Here is a 12,905-nt window from a genome sequence, read left to right as displayed (position 1 = left end):
TCCAGCACCATGTAAACACCAGGAGCTGCCTCCACTATTCCAGCACCATGTCAACACCAGGAGCTGCCTCCACCCATCCAGCACCACTTCAACACCAGGACCTGCCTCCACTATTCCAGCACCATGTTAACACCAGGACCTGCCTCCACTACTCCAGCACCACTTCAACATCAAGAGCTGCCTCCACTATTCCAGCACCATGTCAACAACAGGAGCTGCCTCCACTATTCCAGCACCATTTCAACAACAGGAGCTGCCTCCACTATTTTAGCACCATTTCAACAACAGGAGCTGCCTCTACTATTCCAGGACCATGTCAACAACAGGAGCTGCCTCCACTAATCCAGCACCATTTCAACACCAGGAGCTGCCTCCACTGTTCCAGCACCACTTCAACAACAGGAGCTGCCTCCACTATTCCAATACCACTTCAACAACAGTAGCTGCCTCCACTATTCCAGCACCATGTCAACAACAGGAGCTGCCTCCACTATTCCAGCACCATTTCAACAACAGGAGCTGCCTCCACTATTCCAGCACCATTTCAACAACAGGAGCTGCCTCTACTATTCCAGGACCATGTCAACAACAGGAGCTGCCTCCACTAATCCAGCACCATTTCAACAACAGGAGCTGCCTCCACTGTTCCAGCACCACTTCAACAACAGGAGCTGCCTCCACTATTCCAATACCACTTCAACAACAGTAGCTGCCTCCACTATTCCAGCACCACTTCAACACCAGGAGCTGCCTCCACTACTCCAGCACCATTTCAACACCAGGAGCTGCCTCCACTATTTCAGCACCACTTCAACAACAGGAGCTGCCTCCACTATTCCAGCACCATTTCAACACCAGGACCTGCCTCCACTATTCCAGCACCACTTCAACAACAGTAGCTGCCTCCACTATTCCAGCACCACTTCAACACCAGGAGCTGCCTCCACTATTCAAACACCATTTCAACAACAGGAGCTGCCTCCACTATTCCAGCACCACTTCAACACCAGGAGCTGCCTCCACTATCCAGCACCATATCAACACCAGGACCTGCCTCCACTACTCCAGCACCACTTCAACAACAGTAGCTGCCTCCACTATTCCAGCACCACTTCAACACCAGGAGCTGCCTCCACTATTCCAGCACCATGTCAACACCAGGAACTGCCTCCACTATTCCAGCACCACTTCAAAACCAGGAGCTGCCTCCACTATTCCAGCACCATTTCAACACCAGGAGCTGCCTCCACTATTCCAGCACCACTTCAACAACAGGAGCCACCTCCACTATTCCAGCACCATGTCAACACCAGGAGCTGCCTCCACTACTCCACCACCATTTCAACACCAGGAGCTGCCTCCACTATTCCAGCACCACTTCAACACCAGGAGCTGCCTCCACTATTCTACTACTCTACGGTCCGGTGTTTCCCGCTAAACGCACTAGCATGGAGGTGCGTGTTTCCAGGCTGGCACGTCCAGTACCAGCCCCACGCATCAAGCGTCTAGTGCGTCAGCCCAACCTAGCCAGTCAAGAGTCGCCAGAGCCGCCCGCCAGTCAGGAGTCGCCAGAGCCGCCCGCCAGTCAGGAGTCGCCAGAGCCGCCCGCCAGTCAGGAGTCGCCAGAGCCGCCCGCCAGTCAGGAGTCGCCAGAGCCGCCCGCCAGTCCGGAGTCACCAGAGCCGCCCCCCAGTTCAGGAGTCGCCAGAGCCGCCCGCCAGTCAGGAGTCGCCAGAGCCGCCCGCCAGTCAGGAGTTGCCAGAGTGGCCCGTCTGCCCGGAGATGCCAGAGTGGCCCGTCTGCCCGGAGCTGCCAGAGTGGCCCGACTTCCCGGAGCTGCCAGAGTGGCCCGACTGCCCGTAGCTGCCAGAGTGGCCCGTCTGTCCTCCGGCCCAGCCAGAGTGGCCCGCCTGTCCTCCGGCCTAGCCAGAGTGGCCCGCCTGTCCTCCGGCCTAGCCAGAGTGGCCCGCCTGTCCTCCGGCCCAGCCCGAGTGGCCCGCCTGTCCTCCGGCCCAGCCCGAGTGGCCCGCCTGTCCTCCGGCCCAGCCCGAGTGGCCCGCCTGTCCTCCAGCCCAGCCCGAGTGGTCCGTCTGCCAGGGTCAGCCCGAGTGGCCCGCCTGTCCTCTGGCCCAGCCCGAGTGGCCCACCTGTCCTCCGGACCAGCCCGAGTGGTCCGCCTGTCCTCCGGCCCAGCCCGAGTGGCCCACCTGTCCTCCGGCCCAGCCCGAGTGGCCCACCTGTCCTCCGGCCCAGCCCGAGTGGTCCGTCTGCCAGGGTCAGCCCGAGTGGCCCGTCTGCCCGGCGCAGCTATCGGCGCCACCGAAGTGGGCGACGCCGAAGGTGGAGCAAGGTCCACATCAAGCACCAGAGCCACCTCCTATATAGGTGGGTTGGGGAGGGGGGTGTAGCACAGTGCAGTCGTTGACGGCAGTCACCCTCCCTTCCCTCCCTTATTGTTTAGGGGGTATTGTTTATTGTTTTTTGTTGTGGTATTGGGGATTTTTTGTGTTTTTTTTTTTAAGGTGCATTCCGGGGTCTGCACCTTGAGGGGGGGGTACTGTCACGTCCTGACCAGCAGAAGGAGCAATTGTATTAGTTTTGGTCAGGACGTGGCAGGGTTTTTGTGTGTAAGTGTTGTGTTGGTGATTGGACTCCCAATTGAAGGCAGGTGTGTTGAGTTGCCTTTGATTGGGAGTCCTATATAGTAGTGTGTGTTTTTCTTTGGGGTTGTGGGTAGTTGTTTTTGCACTGCATTTTGTGTGCCTGCAAAACTGTTCCTGTCGTCGTGAGTATTGTTTATTGTTTTTCCCTGTGGATGCTTTCTCGTGTTTTGATAAAAATATGAGTATCCACATTCCCGCTGCGCCTTGGTCTTCTCTCCATGACGACAACCCTTACAACTGTTCCATCTTCCATCCCTGGTATGGGATAATGGGATAATTTATACTGTTCCATCTTCCATCCCTGGTATGGGATAATTTATACTGTTCCATCTTCCATCCCTGGTATGGGATAATGGGATAATTTAGAGTTCTGTTCCATCTTCCATCCCTGGTATGGGATAATGGGATAATTTATACTGTTCCATCTACCATCCCTGGTATGGGATAATGGGATAATTTATACTGTTCCATCTTCCATCCCTGGTATGGGATAATGGGATAATTTATACTGTTCCATCTTCCATCCCTGGTATGGGATAATGGGATAATTTAGAGTACTGTTCCATCTTCCATCCCTGGTATGGGATAATGGGATAATTTAGAGTACTGTTCCATCTTCCATCCCTGGTATGGGATAATGGGATAATTTATACTGTTCCATCTTCCATCCCTAGTATGGGATAATGGGATAATTTATACTGTTCCATCTTCCATCCCTGGTATGGGATAATGGGATAATTTATACTGTTCCATTTTCCATCCCTGGTATGGGATAATGGGATAATTTAGAGTACTGTTCCATCTTCCATCCCTGGTATGGGATAATGGGATAATTTATACTGTTCCATCTTCCATCCCTGGTATGGGATAATGGGATAATTTATACTGTTCCATCTTCCATCCCTAGTATGGGATAATGGGATAATTTAGAGTACTGTTCCATCTTCCATCCCTGGTATGGGATAATGGGATAATTTAGAGTACTGTTCCATCTTCCATCCCTGGTATGGGATAATGGGATAATTTATACTGTTCCATCTTCCATCCCTGGTATGGGATAATTTATACTGTTCCATCTTCCATCCCTGGTATGGGATAATGAGATAATTTATACTGTTCCATCTTCCATCCCTGGTATGGGATAATGGGATAATTTATACTGTTCCATCTTCCATCCCTGGTATGGGATAATGGGATAATTTAGAGTTCTGTTCCATCTTCCATCCCTGGTATGGGATAATGGGATAATTTATACTGTTCCATCTACCATCCCTGGTATGGGATAATGGGATAATTTATACTGTTCCATCTTCCATCCCTGGTATGGGATAATGGGATAATTTATACTGTTCCATCTTCCATCCCTGGTATGGGATAATGAGATAATTTAGAGTAATGTTCCATCTACCATCCCTGGTATGGGATAATGGGATAATTTAGAGTACTGTTCCATCTTCCATCCCTGGTATGGGATAATGGGATAATTTAGAGTACTGTTCCATCTTCCATCCCTGGTATGGGATAATGGGATAATTTATACTGTTCCATCTTCCATCCCTAGTATGGGATAATGGGATAATTTATACTGTTCCATCTTCCATCCCTGGTATGGGATAATGGGATAATTTATACTGTTCCATTTTCCTTCCCTGGTATGGGATAATGGGATAATTTAGAGTACTGTTCCATCTTCCATCCCTGGTATGGGATAATGGGATAATTTATACTGTTCCATCTTCCATCCCTAGTATGGGATAATGGGATAATTTAGAGTACTGTTCCATCTTCCATCCCTGGTATGGGATAATGGGATAATTTATACTGTTCCATCTTCCATCCCTAGTATGGGATAATGGGATAATTTAGAGTAATGTTCCATCTTCCATCCCTGGTATGGGATAATGGGATAATTTAGAGTACTGTTCCATCTTCCATCCCTGGTATGGGATAATGGGATAATTTATACTGTTCCATCTTCCATCCCTGGTATGGGATAATTTATACTGTTCCATCTTCCATCCCTGGTATGGGATAATGAGATAATTTATACTGTTCCATCTTCCATCCCTGGTATGGGATAATGGGATAATTTATACTGTTCCATCTTCCATCCCTGGTATGGGATAATGGGATAATTTAGAGTACTGTTCCATCTACCATCCCTGGTATGGGATAATGGGATAATTTAGAGTACTGTTCCATCTTCCATCCCTGGTATGGGATAATGAGATAATTTATACTGTTCCATCTTCCATCCCTGTTATGGGATAATGGGATAATTTATACTGTTCCATCTTCCATCCCTGGTATGGGATAATGGGATAATTTATACTGTTCTGTCTTCCATCCCTGGTATGGGATAATGGGATAATTTATACTGTTCCATCTTCCATCCCTGGTATGGGATAATTTAGAGTACTGGTGTCACGTCCTGACCAGCAGAGGGAGCAATTGTATTAGTTTTGGTCAGGACGTGGCAGGTTTTTTGTGTGTAAGTGTTGTGTTGGTGATTGGACTCCCAATTGAAGGCAGGTGTATTGAGTTGCCTTTGATTGGGCGTCCTATATAGTAGTGTGTTTTTCTTTGGGGTTGTGGGTAGATGTTTTTGCACTGCATTTTGTGTGCCTGCAAAACTGTTCCTGTCGTCGTGAGTATTGTTTATTGTTTTTCCCTGTGGATGCTTTCTCGTGTTTTGATTAAAAATATGAGAATCCACATTCCCGCTGCGCCTTGGTCCTCCTTCCAACACCACGACGATAAAAGTTACAGAACTTCCTACCACCAAAGGACCAAGCAGCGGAGAAGAGGACAGAGGCAAGTAAAGGAGGAATATTGGAAGCAGCGCGCTCGGGAGGAGATGGCATCCTGGTCGCTGGAAGTATTGGAGGAGAGAATTGACTGGACATGGGAGCAATTACGGGTGCACTGTGACAACCTGCCTGGGAGGCAGGTAGAGCCCCAGAGGCAGCCCCAATAATTTTTTTGGGGGGGGCACAAGGGCTGTTTGGCAGGGCGAGAAGGGAGCCCCAGGCCAGCTCCTCGTACCCTGGTAGGGCAGAGACAGACTGGACAGGTCCCATGCTTTGGGGTTGGGGCTGTGGTGAGGCCTGGGATATTCAGGCCGGTAGGCACAGTACCAGCGCCCCGCAGGTGCCAGGGCGAATTGAGCATCGAGCCGAAGGGGTGATGCCAACCCTGCGCTCAAGACCGCCAGTGCGCCTCTACGGTCCGGTGTTTCCCGCTAAACGCACTAGCATGGAGGTGCGTGTTTCCAGGCTGGCACGTCCAGTACCAGCCCCACGCATCAAGCGTCTAGTGCGTCAGCCCAACCTAGCCAGTCAAGAGTCGCCAGAGCCGCCCGCCAGTCAGGAGTCGCCAGAGCCGCCCGCCAGTCAGGAGTCGCCAGAGCCGCCCGCCAGTCAGGAGTCGCCAGAGCCGCCCGCCAGTCAGGAGTCGCCAGAGCCGCCCGCCAGTCCGGAGTCACCAGAGCCGCCCCCCAGTTCAGGAGTCGCCAGAGCCGCCCGCCAGTCAGGAGTCGCCAGAGCCGCCCGCCAGTCAGGAGTTGCCAGAGTGGCCCGTCTGCCCGGAGATGCCAGAGTGGCCCGTCTGCCCGGAGCTGCCAGAGTGGCCCGACTTCCCGGAGCTGCCAGAGTGGCCCGACTGCCCGTAGCTGCCAGAGTGGCCCGTCTGTCCTCCGGCCCAGCCAGAGTGGCCCGCCTGTCCTCCGGCCTAGCCAGAGTGGCCCGCCTGTCCTCCGGCCTAGCCAGAGTGGCCCGCCTGTCCTCCGGCCCAGCCCGAGTGGCCCGCCTGTCCTCCGGCCCAGCCCGAGTGGCCCGCCTGTCCTCCGGCCCAGCCCGAGTGGCCCGCCTGTCCTCCGGCCCAGCCCGAGTGGTCCGTCTGCCAGGGTCAGCCCGAGTGGCCCGCCTGTCCTCTGGCCCAGCCCGAGTGGCCCACCTGTCCTCCGGACCAGCCCGAGTGGTCCGCCTGTCCTCCGGCCCAGCCCGAGTGGCTCACCTGTCCTCCGGCCCAGCCCGAGTGGCCCACCTGTCCTCCGGCCCAGCCCGAGTGGTCCGTCTGCCAGGGTCAGCCCGAGTGGCCCGCCTGCCCGGCGCAGCTATCGGCGCCACCGAAGTGGGCGACGCCGAAGGTGGAGCAAGGTCCACATCAAGCACCAGAGCCACCTCCTATATAGGTGGGTTGGGGAGGGGGGTGTAGCACAGTGCAGTCGTTGACGGCAGTCACCCTCCCTTCCCTCCCTTATTGTTTAGGGGGTATTGTTTATTGTTTTTTGTTGTGGTATTGGGGATTTTTTGTGTTTTTTTTTTTAAGGTGCATTCCGGGGTCTGCACCTTGAGGGGGGGGTACTGTCACGTCCTGACCAGCAGAAGGAGCAATTGTATTAGTTTTGGTCAGGACGTGGCAGGGTTTTTGTGTGTAAGTGTTGTGTTGGTGATTGGACTCCCAATTGAAGGCAGGTGTGTTGAGTTGCCTTTGATTGGGAGTCCTATATAGTAGTGTGTGTTTTTCTTTGGGGTTGTGGGTAGTTGTTTTTGCACTGCATTTTGTGTGCCTGCAAAACTGTTCCTGTCGTCGTGAGTATTGTTTATTGTTTTTCCCTGTGGATGCTTTCTCGTGTTTTGATAAAAATATGAGTATCCACATTCCCGCTGCGCCTTGGTCTTCTCTCCATGACGACAACCCTTACAACTGTTCCATCTTCCATCCCTGGTATGGGATAATGGGATAATTTATACTGTTCCATCTTCCATCCCTGGTATGGGATAATTTATACTGTTCCATCTTCCATCCCTGGTATGGGATAATGGGATAATTTAGAGTTCTGTTCCATCTTCCATCCCTGGTATGGGATAATGGTATAATTTATACTGTTCCATCTTCCATCCCTGGTATGGGATAATGGGATAATTTATACTGTTCCATCTTCCATCCCTGGATTGAGGTACGTTTTCCAGCCATATCCCCCATTCGTCACCGGGGTGAAAACATTATGGATGAGCAGTGTTTCAACACGAAAGAGAAAGTTCTCACCTGTTTCAGTCGGTCACTCAGGTAGTTAACAGTGACCCAGCCGAAGGCTCCCTCCTCCTGGCCTGTGATGATGCGAGCGCCCTGATAGGAGAACGGAGAGGACTGCAACACCTCCTCTACCGACCACAGCACCTGATCAGACAAACTCTGGTTCTCCATCCTAAACACACGCGCACACGCACATGCACACATACCCTTTTTTGGTTAGTCCAGTGTTTTCATAATAACTTCCTGGTTAGTCCTATGTTTTCATTTTTACTTCCTGGTTAGTGTACAATTTTTTCATAATAATGTCCTAGTTAGTGTCCAGTGCTTCCATAATAACTTCCTGATTAGTGTCTAGTATTTTGATATCAACTTTCTACTTAGTGTCCAATGTTTTAATATTAATATCCAAGTTAGTGTCCAGTGATTTTAATTAACTTTCTGGTTAGTGTCCAGGTTTTTCATTTGAACTTCTTGGTTAGTGTCTAATGTTTTCATAATAACTTTCTGGTTAGTGTCCAGTGTTTTTATAATAACAGCCTGGTTAGCTTATTAACTTTCTAGTTAGTGTCCAGTGTTTTCATATTAACTTCCTGGTTAGTGTCCAGTAACTTTCTAGTTGGTGTCCAGTGTTTTCATACTAACTTCCTGGTTAGTGTCCAAAGTTTTCATACTAACTTCCTGGTTAGTGTCTATTCTTTTCATAATAACTTCCTGGTTATTAATCAGTGTTTTCATATTAACTTCCTGGTTAGTGTCTATTCTTTTCATAATAACTTCCTGGTTATTAATCAGTGTTTTCATACTAACTTCCTGGTTAGTGTCTATTATTTTCATAATAACTTCCTGGTTATTAATCACTGTTTTCATATTAACTTCCTGGTTAGTGTCTATTCTTTTCATAATAACTTCCTAGTTATTAATCAGTGTTTTCATATTAACTTCCTGGTTAGTGTCCAGTGTGTTCACATTAACTTCCTGGGTAGTGTCCAGTGTTTTCATAAAAACCTCCTAGTTATTGTCCAGTGTTTTTATATTAACTTCCTGGTTATTGTCCAGTAACTTCCTTGTTGTCGTCCAGTGTTTTCATGTTAACTCCCTGGTTAGTGTCTAGTGTTTTTGTAAAAACTTCCTAGTTATTGTCAAGTGCTGTCAAATTAACTTCCTCATTACTGTCCAGCGTTTTCAGAAATTCCTGGCTAGTGTCTAATGCTGCCAATGACTGGAACGAACTGCAAAAATCACTGAAGCTGGAGACTCATATCTCCCTCACTAACTTTAAGCACCAGCTGTCAGAGCAGCTCACAGATCACTGCACCTGTACATAGCCCATCTGTAAATAGCCCATCCGACTACCTCTTCCCCATACTGTATTTATTTATTTATCTTGCTCCTTTGCACCCCAGTATCTCTACTTGCACATTCATCTTCTGCACATCTACCATTTCAGTGTTTAATTGCTATATTGTAATTACTTCGCCACCATGGCCTATTTATTGCCTTAACTTACCTCATTTGCACTCACTGTATATAGACTTTTTCTACTGTATTATTGACTGTATGTTTGTTTAATCCACGTGTAACTCTGTGTTGTTGTTTGTGTCGCACTGCTTTGCTTCATCTTGGCCAGGTCGCAGTTGTAATTGAGAACTTGTTCTCAACTAGCCTACCTGGTTAAATAAAGGTGAAACAAAAAAGAAATAAAATAAAAATTGGTTGAGCCTTCTTGGGCATGTGGACCCCAGGATGAGTAGCTGCTGCTTTTGCAACAGCTAATGTGGATCCTAATGAAATACCCAATAACACTGATAGGCTGCAGAGCCGTCTGTTTAGCTGGCTGCTACCCAATAACACTGATAGGCTGCAGAGCCGTCTGTTAAGCTGGCTGCAGAGCCGTCTGTTTAGCTGGCTGCAGAGCCGTCTGTTTAGCTGGCTGCTACCCAATAACACTGATAGGCTGCAGAGCCGTCTGTTTAGTGGTCAGTAGTTTCAGCTCCGTTGGGTAGTAGTGGGTAATGCCTGGCCAGTCAGTAGTTTCAGCTCTCCTCCTAAACGCCGTTGGGTAGTAGTGGGTAATGCCTGGCCAGTCAGTAGTTTCAGCTCCGTTGGGTAGTAGTGGGTAATGTTTATCCAGTCAGTAGTTTCAGCTCTCCTCCTAAACACCGTTGGGTAGTAGTGGGTAATGTTTATCCAGTCAGTAGTTTCAGCTCTCCTCCTAAACACCATTGGGTAGTAGTGGGTAATGCCTGGCCAGTCAGTAGTTTCAGCTCCGTTGGGTCGTAGTGGGTAATGCCTGGCCAGTCAGTAGTTTCAGCTCCGTTGGGTAGTAGTGGGTAATGTTTATCCAGTCAGTAGTTTCAGCTCCGTTGGGTAGTAGTGGGTAATGTTTATCCAGTCAGTAGTTTCAGCTCTCCTACTAAACACCGTTGGGTAGTAGTGGGTAATGCCTGGCCAGGCAGTAGTTTCAGCTCTACTACTAAACACCGTTGGGTAGTAGTGGGTAATGTTTATCCAGTCAGTAGTTTCAGCTCTTCTCCTAAACACCGTTGGGTAGTAGAGGGTAATGTTTATCCAGTCAGTAGTTTCAGCTCTCCTCCTAAACGCCATTGGGTAGTAGTGGGTAATCTTTATCCAGTCAGTAGTTTCAGCTTCGTTGGGTAGTAGTGGGTAATGTTTATCCAGTCAGTAGTTTCAGCACCGTTGGGTAGTAGTGGGTAATGCCTGGCCAGTCAGTAGTTTCAGCACCGTTGGGTAGTAGTGGGTAATGCCTGGCTAGTCAGTAGTTTCAGCTCCGTTGGGTAGTAGTGGGTAATGTTTATCCAGTCAGTAGTTTCAGCTCCATTGGGTAGTAGTGGGTAATGTTTATCCAGTCAGTAGTTTTAGCTCTCCTCCTAAACACCTTTGGGTAGTAGTGGGTAATGTTTATCCAGTCAGTAGTTACAGCTCCATTGGGTAGTAGTGGGTAATGCCTGGCCAGTCAGTAGTTTCAGCTCCATTGGGTAGTAGTGGGTAATGTTTATCCAGTTAGTAGTTTCAGCTCCGTTGGGTAGTAGTGGGTAATGCCTGGCCAGTCAGTAGTTTCAGCTCCGTTGGGTAGTAGTGGGTAATGTTTATCCAGTCAGTAGTTTCAGCTCTCCTACTAAACACCGTTGGGTAGTAGTGGGTAATGCCTGGCCAGGCAGTAGTTTCAGCTCTACTACTAAACACCGTTGGGTAGTAGTGGGTAATGTTTATCCAGTCAGTAGTTTCAGCTCTTCTCCTAAACACCGTTGGGTAGTAGAGGGTAATGTTTATCCAGTCAGTAGTTTCAGCTCTCCTCCTAAACGCCATTGGGTAGTAGTGGGTAATCTTTATCCAGTCAGTAGTTTCAGCTTCGTTGGGTAGTAGTGGGTAATGTTTATCCAGTCAGTAGTTTCAGCACCGTTGGGTAGTAGTGGGTAATGCCTGGCCAGTCAGTAGTTTCAGCACCGTTGGGTAGTAGTGGGTAATGCCTGGCTAGTCAGTAGTTTCAGCTCCGTTGGGTAGTAGTGGGTAATGTTTATCCAGTCAGTAGTTTCAGCTCCATTGGGTAGTAGTGGGTAATGTTTATCCAGTCAGTAGTTTTAGCTCTCCTCCTAAACACCTTTGGGTAGTAGTGGGTAATGTTTATCCAGTCAGTAGTTACAGCTCCATTGGGTAGTAGTGGGTAATGCCTGGCCAGTCAGTAGTTTCAGCTCCATTGGGTAGTAGTGGGTAATGTTTATCCAGTTAGTAGTTTCAGCTCCGTTGGGTAGTAGTGGGTAATGCCTGGCCAGTCAGTAGTTTCAGCTCCGTTGGGTAGTAGTGGGTAATGTTTATCCAGTCAGTAGTTTCAGCTCCGTTGGGTAGTAGTGGGTAATGCCTGGCCAGTCAGTAGTTTCAGCTCCGTTGGGAAGTAGTGGGTAATGTTTATCCAGTCAGTAGTTTCAGCACCATTGGGTAGTTGTGGGTAATGCCTGGCAAGTCAGTAGTTTCAGCTCTGTTGGGTAGTAGTGGGTAATGCCTGGCCAGTCAGTAGTTTCAGCTCCGTTGGGTAGTAGTGGGTAATGTTTATCCAGTCAGTAGTTTCAGCTCTCCTCCTAAACAACGTTGGGTAGTAGTGGGTAATGTTTATCCAGTCAGTAGTTTCAGCTCTCCTCCTAAACGCCGTTGGGTGGTAGTGGGTAATGCCTGGCCAGTGAGTAGTTTCAGCTCTCCTCCTAAACACCGTTGGGTAGTAGTGGGTAATGCCTGGCCAGTCAGTAGTTTCAGCTCTCCTCCTAAACACCGTTGGGTAGTAGTGGGTAATGTTTATCCAGTCAGTAGTTTCAGCTCTCCTCCTAAACGCCGTTGGGTGGTAGTGGGTAATGCCTGGCCAGTGAGTAGTTTCAGCTCTCCTCCTAAACACCGTTGGGTAGTAGTGGGTAATGCCTGGCCAGTCAGTAGTTTCAGCTCTCCTCCTAAACACCGTTGGGTAGTAGTGGGTAATGTTTATCCAGTCAGTAGTTTCAGCTCTCCTCCTAAACGCCGTTGGGTGGTAGTGGGTAATGCCTGGCCAGTGAGTAGTTTCAGCTCTCCTACTAAACACCGTTGGGTAGTAGTGGGTAATGTTTATCCAGTCAGTAGTTTCAGCTCCGTTGGGTAGTAGTGGGTAATGCCTGGCCAGTCAGTAGTTCCAGCTCCGTTCGGTAGTAGTGGGTAATGCCTGGCCAGTCTCAGTAGTTTCAGCTCTCCTCCTAAACACCGTTGGGTAGTAGTGGGTAATGCCTGGCCAGTCAGTAGTTTCAGCTCTTCTCCTAAACACCGTTGGGTAGTAGTGGGTAATGCCTGGCCAGTCTCAGTAGTTTCAGCTCTCCTCCTAAACACCGTTGGGTAGTAGTGGGTAATGCCTGGGCAGTCTCAGTAGTTTCAGCTCTCCTCCTAAACGCTGTTGGGTAGTAGTGGGTAATGCCTGGCCAGTCAGTAATTTCAGCTCTCCTCCTAAACACCGTTGGGTAGTAGAGGGTAATGCCTGGCCAGTCAATAGTTTCAGCTCCGTTGGGTAGTAGTGGGTAATGCCTGGTCAGTCAGTAGTTTCAGCTCCATTGGGTAGTAGTGGGTAATGTTTATCCAGTCAGTAGTTTCAGCTCCATTGGGTAGTAGTGGGTAATGCCTGGCCAGTCAGTAGTTTCAGCTCTCCTCCTAAACATTGTTGGGTAGTAGTGGGTAATG

At 49.1% G+C, this 12,905-nt stretch overlaps 1 protein-coding gene across 1 annotated transcript in view; it reads right to left on the bottom strand.

Annotated features, from left to right (window-relative positions):
* The window catches only part of entpd1 (ectonucleoside triphosphate diphosphohydrolase 1), a 69,150-nt gene that overhangs the window by 17,826 nt on the left and 38,419 nt on the right, over window positions 1-12,905 (bottom strand). The window contains exon 5 of the mRNA XM_029748220.1: window positions 7,713-7,872. Within this exon, the coding sequence (XP_029604080.1) occupies window positions 7,713-7,872 (160 nt within the window). The remainder of the gene's footprint in view (window positions 1-7,712; window positions 7,873-12,905) is intronic.

Source organism: Salmo trutta, unplaced genomic scaffold, assembly GCF_901001165.1.
Source record: "Salmo trutta unplaced genomic scaffold, fSalTru1.1, whole genome shotgun sequence".
In the NCBI taxonomy this organism is placed as follows: domain Eukaryota; kingdom Metazoa; phylum Chordata; class Actinopteri; order Salmoniformes; family Salmonidae; genus Salmo; species Salmo trutta.
Note: the sequence above shows the minus strand (reverse complement) of the source record. Positions and strands in the feature narration are given on the sequence as shown.